Source organism: Grammomys surdaster, unplaced genomic scaffold, assembly GCF_004785775.1.
Source record: "Grammomys surdaster isolate TR1022 unplaced genomic scaffold, NIH_TR_1.0 126036, whole genome shotgun sequence".
Lineage (NCBI taxonomy): Eukaryota > Metazoa > Chordata > Mammalia > Rodentia > Muridae > Grammomys > Grammomys surdaster.
The window spans coordinates 4,993,119-5,016,549 of record NW_021620849.1 but is presented as its reverse complement, the minus strand read 5'-3'; the positions used below and the strand labels follow the sequence as shown (position 1 = coordinate 5,016,549).

The 23,431-nt window shown below is 42.1% G+C and overlaps 1 protein-coding gene across 2 annotated transcripts in view; it reads right to left on the bottom strand.

Annotated features, from left to right (window-relative positions):
* The window catches only part of Efl1 (elongation factor like GTPase 1), a 138,216-nt gene that overhangs the window by 85,858 nt on the left and 28,927 nt on the right, over positions 1-23,431 (bottom strand). For both annotated transcript variants that reach the window (XM_028754851.1, XM_028754852.1), the window contains 8 exons: positions 17,381-17,514; positions 16,072-16,209; positions 14,472-14,686; positions 7,637-7,760; positions 6,442-6,518; positions 5,679-5,815; positions 5,075-5,197; positions 2,731-2,830 (listed from right to left, as the gene is read on the bottom strand). In XM_028754851.1, coding sequence (XP_028610684.1) covers positions 2,731-2,830; positions 5,075-5,197; positions 5,679-5,815; positions 6,442-6,518; positions 7,637-7,760; positions 14,472-14,686; positions 16,072-16,209; positions 17,381-17,514 — 1,048 coding nt within the window. The remainder of the gene's footprint in view (positions 1-2,730; positions 2,831-5,074; positions 5,198-5,678; positions 5,816-6,441; positions 6,519-7,636; positions 7,761-14,471; positions 14,687-16,071; positions 16,210-17,380; positions 17,515-23,431) is intronic.

Here is a 23,431-nt window from a genome sequence, read left to right as displayed (position 1 = left end):
AGCAAGAACTGCTGTTAGACCTAAGTGCACACTCAGGGGTGCTGCAGGAACATCCTAAGAGCTTAATGAACCAAAACCAATTGCTAGTTCCATGGTGGTGGAGTTAAAGCTTGACCTGAAACGTGGTTTTACCAGGTCTGTGCCTCAGAGATGAACAGACAGACAAGCAGAACAGAAGAGAAATCCCTGATCCAATCCCACAGAGAATACAGAGACATCGTCTACAACCAAGGGGGAGAGCGGAGAAACGAGGGCAAAGCATCCAGCAGGTTTCCCAGCCACGTCTTTTTTTCATTTTCTCCTCGCCATCTATCATTATTTGGTATATGCTAATCAACACCAAAGGAAAAGACTATTCTGCCTTAGTGCATTTACTACAGCAGAGATGAGAATGAGATCAGATCATCCCCCAATGGCAGATGTCTTCATTCAAAGGCAGTGCAACACATATGAAAAACATCAGCCAGAAGACAGAAAGATAGAAGATAGAAAGGAACAAGGTAGGGATGACGACTTAACTCGGGCATATCTGAAAACACTGTACGGTATTAAATGAGAGGACAAAGTAAATCAGTTAAACCATTTCACAGAGAAGAATTAATTGCTCCACCAAACCCTACGAATATATGAAGACTGTTAAAGAAAAATACTCATAGGAGACAGAGCAAAGTAGTATAGACAGAGTCACCATTATTACCTATAAAAAGACGATGATTCACAGAGGGACTTTAAGGGGTAAATAAATGTATTTGAGGCCTGGGGAGTATTTCTTCAACTCTCCAGCATTGTCTCGCGTCTGAGACACTTTCAGTGGCTACACATCAAATCTGCCAGGACGTCTGAAAACTGCCACTGTATGGAGCATTGAAATCTTGCCTGGCAAGAGTCAAAGTACACAGTCACACATCAATTTCAGCTATTCACTCACTCGCTTCCTGGTTCCGAACTTCCTCCTCTGGCCACTCACTGCCCACACTTTCCCTCTTCGGGAGCCATTCATCCCTCATCCACACATTCACTTACTCACTCGCTCTTTCATTTCTCTTCAGAACAATGCTGGAAGAGTCTTATGTTCAAATCACTATGAGAAAGCTAAAACAGAAAAACAAAACAAAACAAAAAGACTCAAGCCAAAACCATGTACACAATCTTTGTCTTAAAGAATAAGCAAAGTTTTATTGAAAAGGAAAAAGAAGATGAGGCATACTGCATGAAGGACAGGACTTTGTGGATGAAACTGAAGAAGTACCAGAGAAAGAGAACAATTGACTGAAACCCATGGCTGGGGTGGGTTATGACTGGACAGACTCATTCCACAGTGATCCCCCAAATTCAGCCACATTTTCTTCGTTAATCGCACCACACGAAAAGAAAAAAAAAACTTTATTCAGGCATAAAAAAAACAAAAAACACAAAGACACATTAAAATATGATAACGAAAAGTACCACTGAATTCCAAGAGTACACTTCATCTTTTAGGAAAAACTAGGTGTTGAGAATCAGTAACGGGGCACGAGCCTTAATCTTTAAGAGAGAAATCTTTGGAAAGATTATTCTGAAGAGCTAGAGAGATGATCCAATGGGTACGGTGCTTACCACCAAGCTTGAGACCTGAGTTCCATCACCAGGACTCCAGCAGTGTAGCCACTCCAGTGGCTCCCACACATTGCCCTCTGACCCCACAAAATAAATAAACACAAACAAACAAATGTAAAAAAAAAAAACCTTTAAAAAGAGTTTGAGAAGATCACTCCAGAGCAAAGTGAAAAATACACTGGAGAGTCTCAGTCACTGGAATCGGTTCAGAAGTTAGTTCAGTGATTTCTAGAGATGACCAGACCTCTAAGAAAGTGTGTGGGAATCCAGTCTCTGCCTCTGCTCAAGCCTCCTCTCCTAGACATCTTCCCTTTGCCAACAACTTGCTGATGTTAACATGTCTCATCTGGGATGTGAATCTGTGTCATAGGGTTGCTGTATCACCCTCTTCCCACCCTCTTCCCAGCCTTATGCCTAGGAAGCAGATGGCCTGGCCTTGAGCCCCTGCTGTGAACCGCCCCACTCCTCAAACGGTGGGTGTAAGAAGAGCCCCCACCACATCACACTTTCTGTCTCTGGTCCTGGGGCCTGAACCCTCCTCAAAGCCCAGCCATGCTGTTTCCCCTCTGTCTGTCCATGTAATTAATAACTCGTTTCCTCATTCCTCAGAAACGTGTCTTAATGTGTCTCCTGAACCACCTGCCTCATCTGAACCCAAAGCAGGGGAGGCAGGCACTCTGGGAAGGAGGAGAACACGGGGAGAGAAGCCATGGAGAGTACATAGGTTCTCTGAAATCCTCTCCACAGCCTGTGCAGACACACGATGTACAGAGAACTGATGATCAGACACGCAGTCTCCACTGAGGCAGACACGCCTAGAGACAGGGCAGGCTTGGACCAGACCCTGTCTGCCATATTCAGCGAAAGGGAACTGTCATTACCACAGCTATTACTAGCCTTTACATTTATACCAGCTCAAGTCAATACTCAAAAGTTGGTTTCAACAGCTTTCTACAGATATAAAAGGCCAGATGACACACAGGTTCCTAGTAAGCCCAGGAAGTGCTCAGTTCCAAGGCAGCCGTGAAAAGGAGTGGCAATACATGTGCGGTCCTACCCACACCCCAGCTGTACGCCCACCACCAGCCAATCGTAAGCCTCTCCCCCAGCCCGGCCCAACTTCCCTCTCCTTACCTCGGCTTATTCTGCGGCAAGGCTTTCACGTCAACGGCAAACATTTTGGAAACAAAGATAATAACTGGAGCAGTATCCTCGCTTCCACATTTCATAAAAGCTAAATAAACAGGAAGCAACATGTCACTGCTTTTCTCATAATCAAAAACCTAGACTTTTGTGAACAGCAGCTACATTTAGAATATAGCATCATCTAAACATGTAACTCTTTACAGCTGTGATAAAAATTCCACTTCAGAGTTTGCAAGGAATGAACGGTAAAGAAAGTGAGAGCTGGAAGACAAAAAGCAGCAGAGCTGAAGGGTGGGAACTGGGAGCCTCTTCCCAGACGCACAGCTGGCGACAGGGCTTGGCTACCCACGACTAACCCAAGTCATTGTTTCTCTACAGCCAAGAGTAAAGTACGGCTCCCAGGATCAAACATCAATAATAGCGTTTCATAAATTATTTTCTATTCCTTATAATGGCAAGTTAATGTACAAAATAGACAAAAATAATGTGTCATCAGGCCTGGAGAGATGGCTCAGCAGTTAAGAGCACTGACTACTCTTCCAGAGAATCCCACATGTCAGCTCAAGTGATCTGTGACCCTAGCCTCCCACTTCTGACATCAGGCATCAGGCAAGCATGTGGTACACTGACATGCACACAGGCAAAACATTCATAAGCAAATAACAATAGTGATGATGATAATGAAATTTAAAAACAATGTATCAGGACAGTAACAAAACTCAGAAATAAAGATTCAGTGCTATAAAAAAAGTCAGTTCTCTAAGTATATAAAGTTTAACACAATTCTGTATTAACAAATGTCACTACCTTGGAGATTCTAATCTTTCTCATAATCTACAACAGAGGCATAAAAATCACTGGTTATCGGTTTTTAGAAAACATATTACTTCAAATCAAAATAATTTCTACAAAGAATGCAACATTAAAAAAAAAAATCAAACAAGCAGAATGGTTGGTGGTGCACGCCTTTAGAGAGGCAGAGAGCAGGTAGATCTCTGAGTTTGATGCCAGCCTGGTCTACAGAGTGAGTTCCTTGACAGTCAAGGCTACACAGAGAAAGTTCATCACAAAACAAAAACAACAAAAATCAAACAAAAACACTACAGAAAGCGTATGCTAGAGTTTTGCCTATGTTAATCTCATCACTCCCACTGCAGCTAAAGAACACAAAATCAAGAGCAGGCGGGCAGGCGGGCAGGCGGGCAGGCGGGCAGGCGAGTGATAACGGATGCTTGGCTCGGAGAGGCAGGTGGGACTGCTGAGCAGTAGCTGGGTTCTGGATGGATGCTAAAGGAGGACTCTGCAGTATTTGCCAATAGCATAAAGGGGTGTGAAGTCAGTAGATACCACAGATGACTCCAGGGTCTTTGGATTCAGTATATGAAAGGGTGAACACGGCTCAAATTACCACAGAATAGGTGGGAGAAGCAGGGTTGGTAGTTCAAGCTTGCAATGCTTCTGAAGCAGGGCAGAACAGAGGCAGTGGTGGGCAAGCTATGCAAGTCTAGTGAGTCTGGAGTTCGCAAGGCGCCTATGCGTGCAGATCCAGATGGGAAAACTATGAGGGCATAGCTGCCATTCAGAAGGTCAAGTGAGCTTCTGCACCAAGAGTGGTTACAGATAAAATGAGGTATGTGAATGAAATCTTGTGTGTGATGTTCAAAGTCAAAAAGCCAGGGACAAAGTGACATAGAAAATAGCACCTGGAAGTCAGAGAAGCCCATATTCCAAGAAGGAAGAAGGAATCAACTATGCCAAATGCTAGTGACATAGCTGGTCTGCTGAGGATGGGAAACGGGACATCAAAGTAACAGAGTCCATCGTAGGCCCCACTAGAGAGGTTTGTGGATTGGGGCTGTGGAGAGGACACATTTCAGCATAAGGAGAAGAACTGGAGACAATGAACACAGGCAGATAAATCACAGTGCCCACAGAACTGGGATGCTAGTATCCCTCAGCTGAGGAGTGTGTGCAGCAGCTCTTCCAGCCCCTAGGAGACAGCATGGCAGTGACTTCATAGTGCAGAGAACGCATGCTTGGCTATTTAGGAAGACGGAGTAAAGTGCAAGCATACAATGAGATCAGAAGAGCACGAAGGAAGGCGTCTGCATCAGTGGCTGCCACCCAGAGGGCTTAGCAATATGCTCTACTAAAAGGGAAACTTTGGGGAGCAGAACAAAAGCTGGTCACACGGTCAATTCTAAAGGTGGTTATTTGTGGAAATCAATGTGACAAACTGGCCTTTCTGTAAATTAACATTCAGCAAATAGGGCGGCCTGGACTGAGGAGAGTCATTAGTGTAGGACATTGCAGTGTGTCCATCTTCCCTCACCTGCTTTCAGGGCTTGGGTTTCCAGTGGAAGAGACTCAAACGTCTGTGATCCTGTGCATAACAGTTTCTCCACTCGCTCAGCTGTCATGTCAAGGGGACTGGGCAGTTTCTGACACACCATCGCTGAGGCCTGGCGTTAAGGTTCTATACTTTCAGTGCAGAGTGACTCCGTGGAAATTGAGACAATCAGGAACATTTATACAGAACTGTCCAGGCTGTAGAACAACTCTGCTTTCTGACTCACGTGTCAAAATCTGCACAATGCTTCCAGAATGTCCAATGATTAGATATCTACTTTCAAAAGTACCAGTAAAAAGCTTTATTCTCATATATAGTAAATCTATTTTTTTATTCTATTTTTATTTTAGAGAACAAATATTGTTTTAAGAGGAATACTTACTAGAATTAATATTAACCAATATTAGCATATTAAGTTTTCTAGTTATTTACTACTGCTTCAAGGTAGACTACTGAGTAAACAGAAAAGACTTACATTGGATCGGAATGGGTTATTTCTAGAGGGTAATATGGTTGCCATTGAAATACTATTTTTCTCTTATTTTATAAACTCCATCTAATTAAAAACCACTAAAATAAAGGATACCGAGGACAGCGTGGGATATGGGAAGCCATTGGCTGCAAATGGCATTGATCTGGACTTTAGGGTCTGAATGGCGTGCCTCACGGGCTCCAATTTTTAATCCTAAAGAAGTCACAATTTTATCAATTTTTTCTTTGTCTCTATGGGAAAGATCAGAGAGAGAAGGCATAAATAATTAGCTCAATTTTATTTGATACCTTTTTTTTTTCTTTGCACGTTGCTTTTGCAGAAGAGGTTAAAAATAAGTGAAGAGATCCTGGCAAGCAGGGGACTCCCCAGCTGTACTGGAACACTCCTTCAGAACCTTGCAGAGGACCAGTTCACAATCTACTGAAACAAGCCAAGTCTACCAGGGCAGCCTTACAAATAAATGCTAATGTTCTGATTCTGCCCAGAGGATAATAAATTTACAAAGCCAGCTTTCTTTCCCACTTTACCAGGTAAGTTTTTCCCAAGTTCCTAACCTGATCATTCCTAGCACGATTACTAGCTCTTTAAGCTCTGCTTACACACAGCAAGGCCCAGTGCTCCTTTGCAGCCTCTGCTCTCCTCACCCCAGCAGGCACAGCACACTGCTGTTCCAGCCCTTCCTATCTACCTTACTTGATCTGCACATGTTCCTTTAAACTGTTTCCAAGCCTACGACTAACTCATCTGGGAAGCTCTACGCTCTGGTCACTGTCCTGGTCAAGCTCAGTTATCTGAGAGACTCATCAGACTGGGAAATGACCCCGCCCAAAGATAAACAATTTTATAACAGTCTTACTTTTTCAAGACGGCATCATACAAACTCCATATATTTTCCAGGATCAACTGTACAAAGAGAGGTTTCTTTCCTTTGGCCTGCAGAGAAGAACGTATCAGCTTGACAACTGTCAGTGTGGCTTACTTCTGTTTGGAATACTTGTTCAGTGATAAAGACAAAAGTCATTCTCTAAACAGCCAGTAATTCCTGAACAATGAGCCACCATTCTCTTCCTCTAAGAGCCAGAGGGGTGCTGAAATAAGATGAGTATTTGGAAGCCAAACCTCAGGGGCTGCCCTACACTACCACAAAAAGCAAAACAAAACACAACAAACCCCTCTTCCACACACACACACACACACACACACACACACACACACACAGAATATCTGAGCTACAAACTGATGTCACTAAGTGTGTGGGGCTCTCTTCAAAGGCTTGGGTTTTCTATGTTCATGTTTCTTGTGTTCTTAAACATGAGAAACTGATCATAAGAACAGGACATTCTTATAACTGCAGATTTCATTTGTTCCATCGAGATAGGTATATGTAGCATTAACAGCAATTAAACTGTAGGGAATTAAAAAGCACTTGCCACCAAGCTCAATGAGTTCAATCCTTGAAGCTTACATGGTGAAAGGAGAAAACTGACTCCTTTAAGGAAAAATTTTAGACAAGTCTATTTTTCAAAAAAACAAACTACATAAAAAATTAATAGAGTGAACAGTGAGAACTTTGGGTCGTATGGATGCTGTCGCATAAACATGAGATAGAACGTATATCAAATGCCTCCCTTCTGAAGTGCTATTGGTATTTTTATTAGAAAATTAAGAGCCATTGTCTTAGATGTCCAGTTTTTAAAAAGTCATCAAAGGAAACTTATTTACAAAATGTGGCATTCGTAGCTTTACTTACATGTAAAAACATGAAAAACATTTGCAATGCCTAACCTTAGACCAATACAAAGCAAATGTGTCTCCAAAGTACCCAAGATCTAAGATCTACAAAACTCAGACACCAAACAGCTTTCTATTCACTTACTGTGGTTACGTTTAGAGACAGAGCATCATTATTTCTCAGCTGGCCTTAAAGGTCTAGGAACTGACCCTCCCAAGTAGCTGGGGCTGTACACATACATAACTGTACTCACAGCTTGCTCACTGTATTTAAAAAGTGTTCTATGGCCAACAGTCAAAAGTAACACAGACCACACTACCTGGTCGACTTTCATAATCTTCTTAGCCTTCATATTTATGTAATAATCTCCCCACAAGGTTTTCAAAAGAACTTCCTTCTTGATGCCAATTTTTTGGCTATAGATTCTTGCAAAGTGCTCAATTCTGAAAGAAAACCAACAGCACGTGTTATAGCAGTAACAACGACTACAGCTAACACTTCACTGTTTCTTTCCCATGTACCGTTCAGAATGCTGTATACCACTACTGACCTAGTATTTTAACTGTCCTACAAACTTTTCTCATCTTATAGAAAAGGATAATGATACAAAGACATTACCCAGGTAGTAAGTGAGACTGGGATTCAAACACAAGCAGTGTGACACTGCGGTCTGTGTCACTGTCCAACATTCTATATATACTGACAAGAATTACAATCTGTGGCCCCTTTCCTAATTTTGCATGTTTGAAATTCGAGAAAAAGTGCAGAGGCCAAGGAAGCAAAGGTGCCAGCTGCCCATCACAACTCCACTAATTGCAGAGATGACTTCTAGTCTTCACTGCTTTAAGTGTTGTTATTCACAAGGGAAATAACTCTAGAGACCCAATCTGCTAAAACTAGAGATGTAGCATCCTGGACTAGCACAGGCATACACATTTACTCTAATCTTATCAACTCTAGAGAAGCCAGCTAACACCACAGTTCTAACCCACTGGAGAAGAGCCAAGCAGTACTAAGGTATAGGGCATTCTGTGGTTAAAGGTCTAGAAACTGTGTTCCTGTAGAAAACAGTACTTTTTATTGTGTCGAGGGCTCTCAAAGTACTAGCATCTTAGAAAACGCCTGCTCAGGAACAAGACAAAAAGCTCTCCCCTGCCAAGTTCTTCAACCTGACAATGTGAGCTTGAACAAATGCAGGGAGGAAAGGCTTACAACCATAGAGATGAGAAAGGTAAAACCATTCTTGTTTGAAGGTGACATGGCCATCCGTGCAGAAAAATTCAAAAGAACCAGAATGATCGTCAATGGGGATATGGGGCAACTAAAGAAAGACTGCAGGCAGCCCATTTGCCAGCAGTCTCAGCAAAGAAGACAGACAGATGGCAGTAAGTCTATCCAGAACAACAGCACCATGAAATGCTGATGTGGATGTAGAACAATAGTAACTCCACTCATTGCTGGTGCAAATGCAAAACAGTACAGCCACTTTGGAAGACAGTATGGTGGCTTCTTAAACGTCTAAACACTCTTACATGATGTAGCAATGCATTTAAGTATTTACATAAACTGAAAGCATATGTCTATGGAAAACAGGCACATGGACGTTTATAGCCGTTCAAGTCACAGTTTTAAAACTGGAAGCCAGCAAGCAAAGTGTCCTTTAAGGAAGTCAGCAGACAAACTGTTGAACAACCGGAGGGAATATGACTCAGCACAAAGCAAGATGAGCTATCACACCACAAAAATACACAGAGACAACGTATATGCTTTATGCTAACTGAATGAGGCCAACGACAAGAGCTACATACCGCTGACTTTACTGTACGGCATTTTAGAAGATCCTAAACTATGTGAAAATTGAAATACCAGTGGTATGAGAGAGGCAGAAATGAATAGCTTGGGCTATTATGTAAGCTGCATTTTCTATTTGATTCAACAGTTATTTATTTAGCAGAGACCTTCTCTGTGTGTGCGTGTTTAAGCTTTCAAAAAGGTTAATTTCTCTGTAATGTATATTATTGTTTATTATTAATTTCTGGAGAAGTCGGACAATTCTATACGGTGTGATGATGCAGGGCACAGAACTAAAAATGATCTCCAGAAGGATTTTGGGCACGGAAGATGTGTCAGTGTGTATTTGCCAATCACAATAAATGAACTACATCAGTGAAGGATAATGGTCATAGGAAATTTATGAACGGAGGAGAGTATTGGTGAAACCTGTACGTTCCTATCCATTTTGTTGCAACCCCAAATCTGCAGTATTTTTAAAAAGAGAGAAGGAGGAATCAGCAGAGGAGGTGGAGGAAAGTGAAAAGGAGGAAGAAAATGAAGAGGAGGAGGAAGAGGAAGTAGAAAATGAGAAGGAAGAAGAGAAGGAAGAGGAGGAAGAAGAGAGGGAAGACTAGGGTAGAGGAAGAGGAGGAGGAAGAGCGGCAGACCTGCCATTTTCCTCACTGAGGAAGGAATCTAAAGTCAGCATACTACGGTCACTTCTTTACCCGTCAGCTAGGGTGGTTTTCCCGAAAAGCACTCGTTAATGTTAAACGGGTTAAGTGATATTACTAAGACACTGAAGGAGATGAAGTCAACAATTACAGTAGGAATGAGAAATGCTTAGGTCATTAGGCAGCAGCTAAAAAAAAAAAAAAAAGGCAGAGTACAGCCCGCTGAAAACAAATAGCAATGGACCCTTCTCACTGAGGGCGAAGGGAGAGAAAATACCCAGAGGTGGAGATTCCAATTAGCTACACCTGCTGATGCTCTGAAGCTCTCAAGGGCCCCTTACTTTCTCTGTAATTTGCTACACTGTAAACTTCATTTTCAACTTGATCAAATAGTTACTGTTAAGTTTTCTTTATATTCTTTAATTTCCCCAAACTTTAGTTTCTATAACATTTATATTATTAATTATTATGTCTTCCTTTTGTGAAATAGAAAACTATTCTCTCTACAAGTTATTACTTCCTCCAAAGCCCTGGAAAGTTCTGCATCTTTCCACTGGGAGACTGCTGGCAGACTGCTGCTGTCTCTCCCCTAAGGAATGGAATTCCCTGGAGAAATCAGGATGGAGACTGTGCTCAGGAAGTGAGGCTTCCAAGACTGACTCTGGAGCTGCCTACGGGTCCTGGATTAGGTCTGCAAGTCTCAGTGGAGGTCCACAGCCTGCTTGGCAATCTGCATGTATAACTACAAAGCCACAGAGACAGTGTCTCCAAGTGTGTGTCTAAATAAAGCTTTGTCTCATAACCAGGGAAACAGAGAGAAGACCTGGCTCCTTTTCCCTATCAGTGCAGTGAGCAGGCAGGCCAAGCCGAGTTTCCCAGTGGGGGTCAGCCCTGCATCTGCAGGAAGAGGCAGGAGAGCTCCCAGGCACCATCTTTTCCTGTGCACATTTGACTGACACATTTTGGTACAACCTTCAGTATTTGAACTCTGTTCATTGTGTTTTAACAACAACAGCTTTCATGTGGCAAGCTTCTGGATATTTTTTTTCCTTCTCTTAACGAAGAATTTTAGGTGTTTGCCACACCTGTTTAGATGAGGAAGATTTCTAGGTAGTTTTTTAAAACTTTTATCTGCTTTAATTTAGTGCTGAATTTATTCCCATGTTGTAAGTCTTTGTTTCTTCAGGGATATCTTTTTCTTCGGTGCAACCTCCTCTTCTGGCTTTGGAATAATCTATTCCTTTTCAGTGAGGATCACTTTCACGTGGCAGGGGAGTGCAGACGTGGGTTAACCCAGCTATGAGGCCTGTGAGTCAGTCTGTACGTCTTAGGTGCTCTGTTCACTGGATATATTCAGTGACTGGAGAATCTGTATCTAAACCCTTACGTTCAGCATTATGTTCTGCATTAGTAAGCATGTGCAGCAAAAATTCAGCACTCTCTTTTGGCCACTAAGCCAGCCTGTGTTAAGTCCCATTGCATGGCCTGGCACGCCTACTGACTCCACCATGACAGCCTCATGGAACACATGACTTCTTTAAAGTGATATCTTTCAGACACTTGGTGGCTTTTCAGATATGCACACCCTTGATGACCTGGCAGTTTCATCAGTGTTCTTAAAGTGAACATGAAGATTTGAACCTCTGGATTTGCATGATTTTGCAGGGTTTTGTGAGTCATCTTTACAGGTCACCTCAGGCTGCATATAGGCAAAGATCCAAGGGAGGTTTTTACTTCATGTTTTCGGATTTTAAAATATGTTAACTATGTCACCCAAATCAAGTCATATTTTCTATTTTATAGTAATGTCATATAAATGTCCCATTTTAAAGTCTGAAGGTGGTAAAGATTTTCATATACTCTCTATCAGAACTACAAAATATAAGATATTTGCCTTGCTGCTCAGCCCGCCATCTTGAAAGCGTTCCAAGTCCAGCAGTTGAGAACAGGCATGAGTTCCATCCATCTATATATCTGACCTTGTCTAGCACAGAGAATATTGACTAGTCATACCTAAAAATGGAGAAATCTGAACGGGATATGTAAGTTACCCTTACTCTTTCTACTATTCCTAATCCTTCTCCACTCAGAGCAAACTTCCTCCAATTTGTAAGACTTAGACTCAAATGAAGATAAAACATGAAAGAAATTATGAAAATCGTTATTATGGACAAGCCCTCCACCTTGTGGTTCTCTAGCAGAATGCTCACAAACTAGCACAACAGGGCTGAGCTGGTAATATAACTAATGCACCATTTTACTTTCTTTCCTTTTCTTGAGATAGTGTTTGGCTAGAGTTTCTGTTGACCTAGAACTCACTATGCAGCTACCTCACACTCCTCAAACTTCTGATCCTCTTGCCTCAGCCTGAAGAAGTACTGGGTTATAGGTATAAGCCACTATGCCTAGCTGTGGTGCTTTTTAAATAGAAAAAAAAAATATAAATCATTTTTGTCTTCATTTCTCAGAATGTGATACTAAGCTACTGATCAAATGGGGAAAGGCTCCTATCCACCATTCTCTCTGTACACTCGAGCCTACATTTATTTAGGTTTGCCATAACCTTTTAGGTACAAATGGAATAAGGTACTTATAATCTGTAATTTATTAAGAAACGGCTCCTGTATGCACACAGTCAGGTTTAGGTCTCTATCCCACAGGGAAGATCTAAGAGAAATACCATGGGGGAGGGGGAGCCATATGACCCAGTAAAGTTGACTTTACGTCCTTAGCAGCTGAATAAAGCTGAACAATCCTCGGTATTTTTGAGCCTTAGATACTAGGACAGGTTTCAAAGATGGCTGTGAGAATTTAATCAAATAGCTCAAACTGATTAAAAACTAGCGTATGTATACACGGGATAAAGGTTTTTTCCGTATTAACCTCCATTAACATTACTTTTAAGTACACACCTGCTCACTGATGAACAAAGCTTCACAACACACAAGAAACTGCCGAGAGAGGAACTAGACTAAGGTTAGGGAGGGAGAACAGCCCACATGGCTCTGGCAAAGGTATGACAGACACTCAATGGAGAGACAACGGCACTAGCATAAAATGTAGTCAACTTCAATGCAAACCATACACTTTAGGCAGGTTTTAGCTCAAAATGAGCTGGACTTAATTGTCAAAAGGAAAGCCACAGAAGCAAGAACAGAGAAGCTGGTTGAAAAGGGGATAATGGGAGGAAAGGGGCAAGAAGGGGTGAACTGATCACAATTCACAATGTACATCATGAGATGTCATAATGAAACCCAGTGTACATAATTAACATACGTGTGTAAGAACATTAAAAAAGGAAAGATAATCTTTATGGTCTTGAGGTAGACAGAGAGTTATTAACTTAATTCGTAGTGTCTCAAGGTAGGCAGAGAGTTATTAACTTGCTTCGAAATGTAAAACTCAGAAATAACGGTAAGCTGACTCAGCTAAATTAAAATCTTTGTTCTGTAAAAGACACAGCCAAGAGGATGCAAAAGCTAACCACAGACCAGGAGAGAATCACACAACCACACCTAAGACACAGACCCAACTTCTACAACTCACGAAGAGCTTTCAAAACCCAGGAGCAGAACTCAACAGACAAGCTAGACGGGAAGAAACCCAGGAGAACAGAGATGCTACATCAGCACAGGGGAAGATGGACCGCAGGAAATGTGGATTCAAAGTACAATTCTCAGTACCCAGCCCAGAGAAGGACCAAATGAGAACAGTGGTGGGGCCACATCACGATGACGTCAGAGCAGGCAGAGCACCTGGCTCTGTGCGAGAATGTAAAGTGGAAAAGCCCTGTGGAAAGCTGTTTGATAATTTCTTTAAAAGTTAAATTTACTGGTGCAAGATATAGCTTAGTTGGTAGAGTGTTTGGCTGACACATACATATACTTATAATGGCCTCTAACTGGAAAATGGACAAATTGTGGTAAATCTGAACTACAGAATACTGTTGGGGGCGAGGGGGAGATCAACTATTACAGGCTGAGTAACCCTAATCCAAAAATCTAGACTCTAAAACGTTTTATGTACTAACACAACTACATAGGTAGGAAGTTTCCCCAAGACCTTTTATGTTCGGCCTCAGTCAAAGCATGGGTGCACTTAATATGCTGGGTAAAGTTACCTTCAGACTATGTGTGTGGTATAAGTGAATACTGGATTGACAATTTGTGTACAGGTAAATATTAAAAAAGAAAAGAACCCAATTATGAAACACTCGTGGTTCTAAGTATTTCAGATAAGGATGACTCAAACTTGAATGTGTATAACAATTAAGATTAACAACTAGAAAATTATGCCGAGTAAAAAATAAATCTTCAAAGGCTACAAGCTATCTGAGTTATCTGGCTTGATTTCTGTAGTATATTGTTTTGATTTAATTTTTCTAACATTTTTAAAATAGCAAATTACAGAAATGAAGAACATTAATGGTTTCAGTGGTTATTCAGGCTTGGGGGGGGAAGGTAGATTGTGACTATACAGAGTATCATATGGAAGCTTCATGATGACAAATGTTCTCTAGCGTGACCATGTCCATGTTACTGTCCTACATGCGACACTGTATTTCCATGCTTTACAACATAAGCATGGGGCACGGCAGGGCACAAGATAACTGTATATATTATTACGGTATAAAATTACAATTACACCTAACAGAGGAAGCACCAATGGTCTATAATCACAAAGAGACGGAGAAACAGAATGACTTACCCAAAGCCCCAGCCGTCTATGGCACTGGTAAATACCACATTGCCCTGCTCTGGCGAAAAGTACAGCTGCGAGTCATCCACGTCCTCCAAGCCTGCACTCCAGTCATACACTTGCTCTCCTTGTTCAGAATGTGGCTTCGCCTGTGAGTCTGTCTCTCTCTCTGCTCTTTCTTCTAGGACTTTAGAAGTAAAAAGAGTTCCTGTGAGTGCGTTAATCTAGGAGAGATGGTGAAATGGCAAAGTGTCATTCATATGCTAGGACACACATGGGAGGGAACACCTTTACTAAGGCTAGAAACCAGTCAGAGTATGACTTCACTGCAGGTGACATAATCAACAAACAATTTACACATGTTAAACTATTCTTTCAAATTCTAGCAAACCTGATGCTTATAAAAGGCTTCTGAAAGGCCATTTGTGTGGGTTAATCCTGCCGAGCGTCACTAAAAACTCATCCTATCCAAATACCTGAGCTTGACTCAATCCTTCTCCTATTTCCCATCCCAGCTGTTAAGTCCCCAGTGTCTAATCTTCAAAGAAGCAATCTTATTTCCTATCCCAGAGAGAAAAATGAAGCCTGCTACTCAGAATTCCTACAGGTTCCCCATGCTCTGCTTACATCTCCAAAGACTGCTGTCTCTTCTCTTGCCACTCACTGTGGCGAGCGCTTTCCTCAGTGTTTCTTCAGGAAGGAGATGTCCGATGCACATCCTATTTGTGCAGAAAGCTGGACCAGCAGCCATTCCCTCTCAATGCCCTGGATTTGTCTTCCCTCCCTTTAGCAAAGAAATGTATCTATCCTGATCTCAAAGTTCAAATTCCTCTGTCCAACACAGGCCTCACTAAAACGCAAGGCCTGCGTTGTTCTTTTCGGCCAGGTCTCACTTCTTGTCACTTCTTATCATGACCTCTCCATTCTTCAGTGACCACAACCAGTTTCCTGATGGACACACTGCCCATACATTCTCTAGGCTTCGAGACATTGCCAATTTGTTTTGTCTCCTTAAACATTCTTCCTCTAACTTTCACCTTGGCAAACACTATGGTTCCTCCATCTCCGGGTCTCATGGTGAGACTGTCTCTTCCTTTCTGGCTTAGACTGGGCTCTGAAATCACACAGGGGTACGTAGTTGATCTCTAATCTCAACAGTCTGTCTCACTCACTCCACTGGGAACTCTTAGAAATCAAGGCTTCTGGTGTATCTATCCTATACTTATCATCCCTAACTGGGCATTTGCCACTACATATATCTATGCAAATGTCTGCTAATTAAAAAAATCAATGCCTAAAAAGTTTTCATCTAAAAATAAGTAACATAATATCATACAGCCTATTAATATCACTTCACTTAAGAACCAAACTACAGAGTTTTAAAGACAAGAGCCTCTGGTCCAAGCCTGACATAGACGGGTTCTGGAAAACAGAAGCAACTCCCAAGAGCACACTGCTCTGTCCCCTCTTCACAGTATAGTGACTCCAATAGACAGGAATCATATGTAATAAGCTTCCAAATCAGTGTATTTTCCCTAATACCACCTCATATTCAACACTTTCTTACAACTTTTCAGCCCATTTTTTAAAGTACTAAAGAATACAATACCTGTTCTAAAATATTTTTGAGGTGAGAATAGGCCTCTTGCGGGGTGAATTTTAGTTCCACTATCAAGCGGTCTATCTTATTAATCACTAAAACAGGGCGGATGTTTTCAAGCCAGGCTTGTCGAAGAACTGCCTGTGTCTGATAAAAACAAAGCAAAAAACCCACATGATCTGCAAAGATACTAAGGCACATAAGAAATAACACATTAATAACACATTCTCAAGTAATAACACATTCTCAGGCTACATTATAACCTAGACTTAACTATGCAGACACACATGTTCACCAGGCAATCTATACACAGACACACTCAAGACATCCAGATACAGACACACATACACAGACACACAAACACAGACACAGTCACACAAACAGACAGACATACACACACGATTATAAAACAAACACCTACCAATCTAGCATATAGGTCAGAAGTAAACAGTCCCAGAAGCCCCTGCTCATCTCTCTGATCATAAGGTCTTCCATGTTCCCACTATTCTGCTATCCTAAAGTCAGGTGTCTTCACTTCACCCATTCTGTCAGATACTCCAGACACTGCACAGGATAAGGCTCTGCATCTCACGCTGAGACACCTGTGGCCCCAGGGGAACATACACAAGGGCTGCAGGATAACCAGAGCACATCTTCCTGTAACATTAAATCTCCTCCATTTAAATAAATTAAGCCTTTTATTATTTTTTTTAAAAGAATTATATGAGGAAGTATTAAAAGGCAACATATATGCTAAGGATAATTCAAAACTGACTTTGGAGATGGGTATTTGTTTGGTTTTAAAGATGAAATGCAAGGTTTTTTTTTTTGTTTTTGTTTTTTTTAAATGTTCAAAGAAATGAACTAGCCTTTCTGAGTTTTAATACCACAAGAGCTACACATTGACACTGGCCAAATTCTTCCAACTTTTGTGAGACTAGAAACACTGGACTAAGGATGCAGACTAGCAGGGGAATTCCTTAAGTAGAAAGGATGCCTGTTTGGGTGCATACTGAGCCTCCAGTGGAAAAGAACTGCCGTGTCTCGGGGAAAACTATACTGTGCGACCTCTCTCAAACTCAACACTCCCCAGCTTTTGACAAGTCTCTCTTAAGATGACACCACAGTCACATCTGTCAAAATGTGGCCATCATTTGATCTTATGATCTCTTTAAGACTCTGGTGAAAAACTTCATTCCAGTCAGGAACACTCACAGATGTAAAATATAGAACCCACTGTCTGTCAGCAACATAGCAATTAACAGTGTCTGCTCTTTCTACATGCTCTATAAGGCATTTTGTGGATCACAGCTCTTACCTGTGGACAGACCCCCTCCACAGCATCCACCACAATAATGCATCCATCACAAATTCGAACTGCTGTGGATACTTCTGAGGAGAAGTCTACGTGTCCAGGAGAGTCTATCAGATTAATCAAGTACTCCTCATTACCTAAAATAAAATTTGAAGATACATTTACAGCTGTGCAGACAAGCAATCCTCTTAAGACAAAACCAAACATTCCAATCATTACAATGTTACCACCGAACATGTGGAATCTGACAGCATCTAGGTCATTACTGTATTAAGAGCTTACTGTGTGCCTGGTACTGTGGAAAAGACTTTTAATGCACCAAATACATACTGGATTATTAAACTATCCCTATGAGATAAATATATCTATTCTCCTTTTATACATTAGTTAGTTGAAATGGAAAGCAATCAATGCTTAAGGCAGTGGTTCTCACCCTGTGGGTCACGACTCCTTTGGGGGTCAAACAACACTTTCACAGGGATAAAATACCAGACATTCCGTGTATTTGATATTTACATCATGACCCATAACATAGCTAAACTGCAGTTATGAAGTAGCAATGAAAATAACTTTATGCTAAGACTCGCCACAGCATGAAGAGCTATATTAAAGAGTTGTAGCAGTAAGAAGGTGGAGAACCACTGGCCTGAAAGCTCAGAAGTAAAAACTGTTCAGAGAGGGCTTCAAATGCCCACTTAAGACATTACACAGCAGGTACCAAAGTCAGACTCCTGTGATTTCTCAAGGAGCAGTGTGTGAATCTGTAAAACCAGCAGTTAGACTCAAATCCAAACGGCACTAAACTGTGAGGGGCTGCTCCTATGTGCAGGGAGGGTCCTCCTCTCACCTCCTTTAACATTCCCAACAAATGCAGACTCTAGTGTGGAAGCTCTCAGCTTTATTTGTCTGATTTTAGCACTCAAATGCACACATCCCATCGGAGCCCCGGGCTCAGCAAGACAACTGGTCTTCGACAAATACAGATCTAGCAATGACACGATGCAGTAAACCATGTGAAGACTAATACTACAGGACGCTGCACTTAACTCCCATTCCTGCCATATGTGATACCATTTCAAAGCCAAACTAATTACGTGAATGCTCAGACAGAAATGCTTTTGTTCCTCCCCTTCGCTGGGCATTTATTACCTGCAACATGTTAAAGAATTACTAGAGAGCTGAATGTGACAATCTATGGAAAGACTTTTCTGGAATATTATTCTAGTAACTTCACTTGTCCTGAGTGAAATTACAAAGACACAGTATGACATCAGTAACACGGTCAGAGCTAACCTTTGAGGCTCACCTTTGTGCCAGTCACTGTTCTAAGTCTATAATGTTCTCTTACAGCCCTCCACAGTAGTAGCCAACGTTAGCTCCCTTTGCACAGAGCTAGATACAAGAACACATAAAGATACCTATCCCAAGGACACCCAGCTAGAATCTCACTCTGTGCTGCTGAAAGGAAATACAAAAAGGTTAGAGGCAGCCAGCACGTGCCAGTAACTTGGGGGGCTAAGGCAAGATCGCAATTAATAGTTTGTAGGCTAAATCTCATCTAGATGAATGAAGAAAGGCTGAGACTTGTAGAGACCACACCTTTAACCACTACACCTGGGCAGCGTGTTGCCCTCTACATGCCAAAACTCCGCAGGCAGTGAGCTGCTGGATTCCTAGGACCTGGCTTCGTTTGCTTCCCATTCAGCATTCCTTTCAACAGGTATGTCTACACCTCCCCGGGGACACAGGCACATGACGGGACGTACACATCAAGCATTCATGGACAAGAACTCATAAACAAAAATTTAAAACAAGTCTTTAGTACACAGCAACATTTACTGTTTAGTAACAATTAAAACAAATGTGCATAGGAATGAGATCCATGGACCGATTTATTCTTACATCAGGGATTAAATCTTGGCTGGATACTTGATAATATAAAACATGTAGCATCTTCCATGTTTTTCATAATTGATCAATATTTTGATTTCGTAATTGTCAATGCTGAAAAAAAAAAACTTCATGTAAACGATTGCTACAAACTTTCGGAAATATGCTGAAAGCCATTTCAGAAATAGTTGGGAGTTCTGTCTAAATCCCAAGCCACAATTTATTGAATGTTTTTTTAGGAAGCTTCAGCCATTTCTTAAACAGCGATATTTTAAATTAAAAATTCTAACACAATATAATCCAAAGATATACTGATCTGATACTTCACCGAAGAAGAATAGTCTTTCTTTTCCATAATTAATCTGCTGTTCTCAAAAATGCAGACTGAAGTGGAAACTTGAGGGTTCTTTGGAAAGTCAGCTGTATGGTGTTTTGCTGGGGCAAGCATGTGAACGAACGTTTAGCTAAAGTGGACACAGGTGAGAGGCTAAGGCAGACTCGTGAAGGACCGTTCTGGCTAAAGCAGACACAGGAGAGAGGATGTTCTCTAGGGCAAGCACGTTCTCAGAGGCTGACCCCCGTGAAAGGACACATGATGAAGGAGTCTTTGCTAACAATGCATGTACTGGTTCCCCTTACACTGCATAACTGCGCTGCATTTGTCAGGACTCCATAGAGAGAAATGCACAAAAAAACTTCTAGTGGTGTCCTGCAGCGTCTTGCTGCTGTCGAGCACCTAGGCTGACTGGCAGAGTGATATCGGCTGAGACAGACGCACATGCTGAGGCAAGATCCACAGAGCACGTGTGATGTTTGGAGGGCCTGTAAATAGGACTCAACAGAGGCTTGGCTTGGCTTGCTTACAGAGCTAGCTGTCCAAAACTCGTTGGTCTTGAGTCTTTGCTGATCTTCGCTTTGCTGAGAGAGTCACAGCCAAGAACTTCTCCTGGCATCCCTCTGGGTCCCTCCTGCTGACTTGGGATGAGGCTGAGGCCTGGCTGTCTGCTAGGTCGTGCCACCACTGCTGATTCCAGTTTGCTAACCCGACTTATCAAGCTGGACTGCTGGTGTATCTGTGAAGTGTTTGTGCGTGGATCGAGCTTCCACTGCTGATGCCTCTGAACTGAACTGATTTCCTGACAACACAGAGAGGATCTGCTCCAAAGAACCCTTTCTAAATAGGTCGCTTTCCTGCATCCTTGCTTTTCCACTACCTCTGGTGGGTGGTGGGCAAGAAGAGAGGTTAAAGCATTTAAGAACCATCATTAAAAATAAGGCTATGAAAAAATTAAAGTTACAGCAGACAACTTCATGTGTTCATACTGGAATTCATACAGAGATCAGTCTCTAACCTGAGCTGAGGTGTCTCGTGTGGCGTGACAGCACGCACAGTAAAGTGCACACTATTGGCTCAGAAGGCTGCAGTGACTCAGTGCCACGCAACAAGGTGAATGCTGCCATAAACTCCTCAGATTCCTTACGTCTTGACTTTGAACTAATTCTTGGTTGCTGCACATTCAGGACTCTTCCTGCTATTACTAGATTCTTTAACACTTCCATCCCTAGTTCCATCATCTCGTATGGGTCACAAGACACAATTTAAGAAGCTAGGCTTCAAGAAAGACTCCCAAAGTGCACTGGAGTTTGGTAGGAAGAAACCCATCTTGGTTAGGAACAGACTGCTTTTTCAGGCCTTGTAGCCTTTTCAGGCAAATTGTCAAAGAGCTTTCAACTATTCAGAGCTCTGCCAAGCCCACCACACAAAGAGTCATTATTAAGCAGTGTCTTAATGAAGACTTTTACTCCAGCTCTCTTGGGCCAGGTTCCAGTCATCATCTTAGATTAAGCACCACGGTCTCAACCAAATAAGCCAAGGAAAACTGAGCAAGTCTAGCATGGCCCAGGATCCTTGCACACAAAGCAAAAGCTGGGAGACTTGTGACCATTCAGCATACTCATAGCTCAGTGGCCCTCAACCTTCTAAATGTTGACCCTTTAATACAGTTCCTCGTGTTGTAGTGACCCTTCAACTATAAAATTATTTTGTTGTTACTTCAGAACTGTAATTTTGCCTGTTATGATTGTAATGTACCGATCTGATATGCAGAATATCTGGTATGTGACTCCTAAATGGGTCACGACCCACAGGCTGGAAACCGACCCACAGGCTGGAAACCGCTGTCTTAGCCTAACCGTTTACTGAAGAAACATCCTAAAGCCCTCAAAAGGTTAAGAGTTATCTGTGGTCACAAACACACCTGTGCACCTAACAGTTGGCCACCTCTCAGGTCTTATGCAGCTAGGAAACTAGACTTGCTTGTTCATTTGCCAATCTCCAGATTCAAGGGTCAACTAATTAACAAGTGCTTCCCCATCCTTGGATAAAAAGTCTCAGAATCTCAGCCTTCTGGCAGGTTCCTCTTAGATTCTAAACATGACTTTATCCAGCAGCCTCAGGGCACCTCTTCCCTTACCCTTTAGTGGGACTCCAGACTTTCTAGCCACTCCGAGAGAAGTGACTATGTGCCTAGCTATGCCTGCCTATTCATGCATCCAATTCCAGCCTTGTGGAAATCCACTCAAGGGTGGCAGACTCTGTTCTAAATGGGCATAGAAAACCAGTGACATACCAAGTGTTTCATTAGAAAAAGAAAATCTACATTTTGAAAAATAGCAATAGATGAACAAATACAGACAGCCTTGCAGCATACAGCACACAAACATGTTAAACGTCTACAGATGGCCTGTAATAAAACAGCTGTCAGTCTGTTGAAGCTGATGTTTCTCAAATGCAATTGCTGGTGAGGAGGCAGTGCTGAGAGCCAGGACTTCCAACTCCCCTTCTGACGCCTTTTCTATCTTGACCTTTTCAAAGGCACTTCAAACTGAATTTTGAAGTCAGGGGAAGGAAAAGAAGTCCTACAACATCCTTTAGAAAAAGGTCCACAAGTATATCTCCTCTGCTGGGACCAAATCAGAGCTGCTTTTTAAAAATCTATTTACTTGGGGCCGGGCGGTGGTGGCGCACGCCTTTAATCCCAGCACTTGGGAGGCAGAGGCAGGCGGATTTCTGAGTTCAAGGCCAGCCTGGTCTACAGGGTGAGTTCCAGGACAGCCAGGACTACAAAGAGAAACCCTGTCTTGAAAAAACAAACAAACAAACAAAAATCAAAAATCTATTTACTTAATGTCTTCTACTACCGTATGGATAAGGATCAAATTTTTAAAATCCCATTAAAATGTTATAGGACTTATACACACACACACACACACACACACACACACACACACACAGTACTAAAGACAAACTCTAATGTCTTACAAGCTGGCCTTGAACATTCTCTGTATCCAACAATGGCCTTGAACTTCTGACCTTGTCTCCATCTCTTGACTGCTAAGATTCATAGGCACACACACGAGCATCATCAAGTGTGCTACAGATTGAACTCAGGGCCTTGTGTATGTCTGTAAGCACTGTGCCAACTAAGCTACCCAACCCCTTTTGTTTACTTATTTATGGGGGAATTATAAATGAAAAGTTCTGTTAGCATGGCGAGTGATCTTTCCAACCTGTAACAGAATCCGTCTATCTCAGCTCTCTGATGCGGATGGAGGAGGGTGGTGGGAACTTTCCAGTTTGTAACAGGGATCCCTGATACAGCACTTGGGGACAGAAACCTCTCTGCCTTCCTTCCTAGGCATTTTGAATAAATGTTCTCGTTGTAGGTGACTGATCTAATAAGCCAAGCAACAATTTAAAATGTTAAACAATTTAAGCAAATTAACAAAATCTTTTTTTTTTAAGTGCCTGGCAACTGAGAAAGAGTATTGACTGAAATTACTTAATCTGAAATTAATTATGGTAGAAATCTCTTGATTCCTGCTAATGGAGTTATGGGAAGCACTCTGCATACCCTTTAAGGTGGTATGAGAAATTGTTCTGAACCAAGTTGTCACCAGTACCTGGCAAAGGCTTCTCTGTGGACTAAGTAGTCCACTTCCAAAACACAGTAGGTGGCCCAGAAAACCGAGAGAAACAGGGACTCCCAGGAGCTCGAACTCACGCAGCATCCCAGGTAAGGTAAAAGCAACACTCTCCCCAAACAAGGAGCAACCGGGACCCACTGGGACCCAGGAATTCGCTCCTGGCCCGGGGCGGGCTCC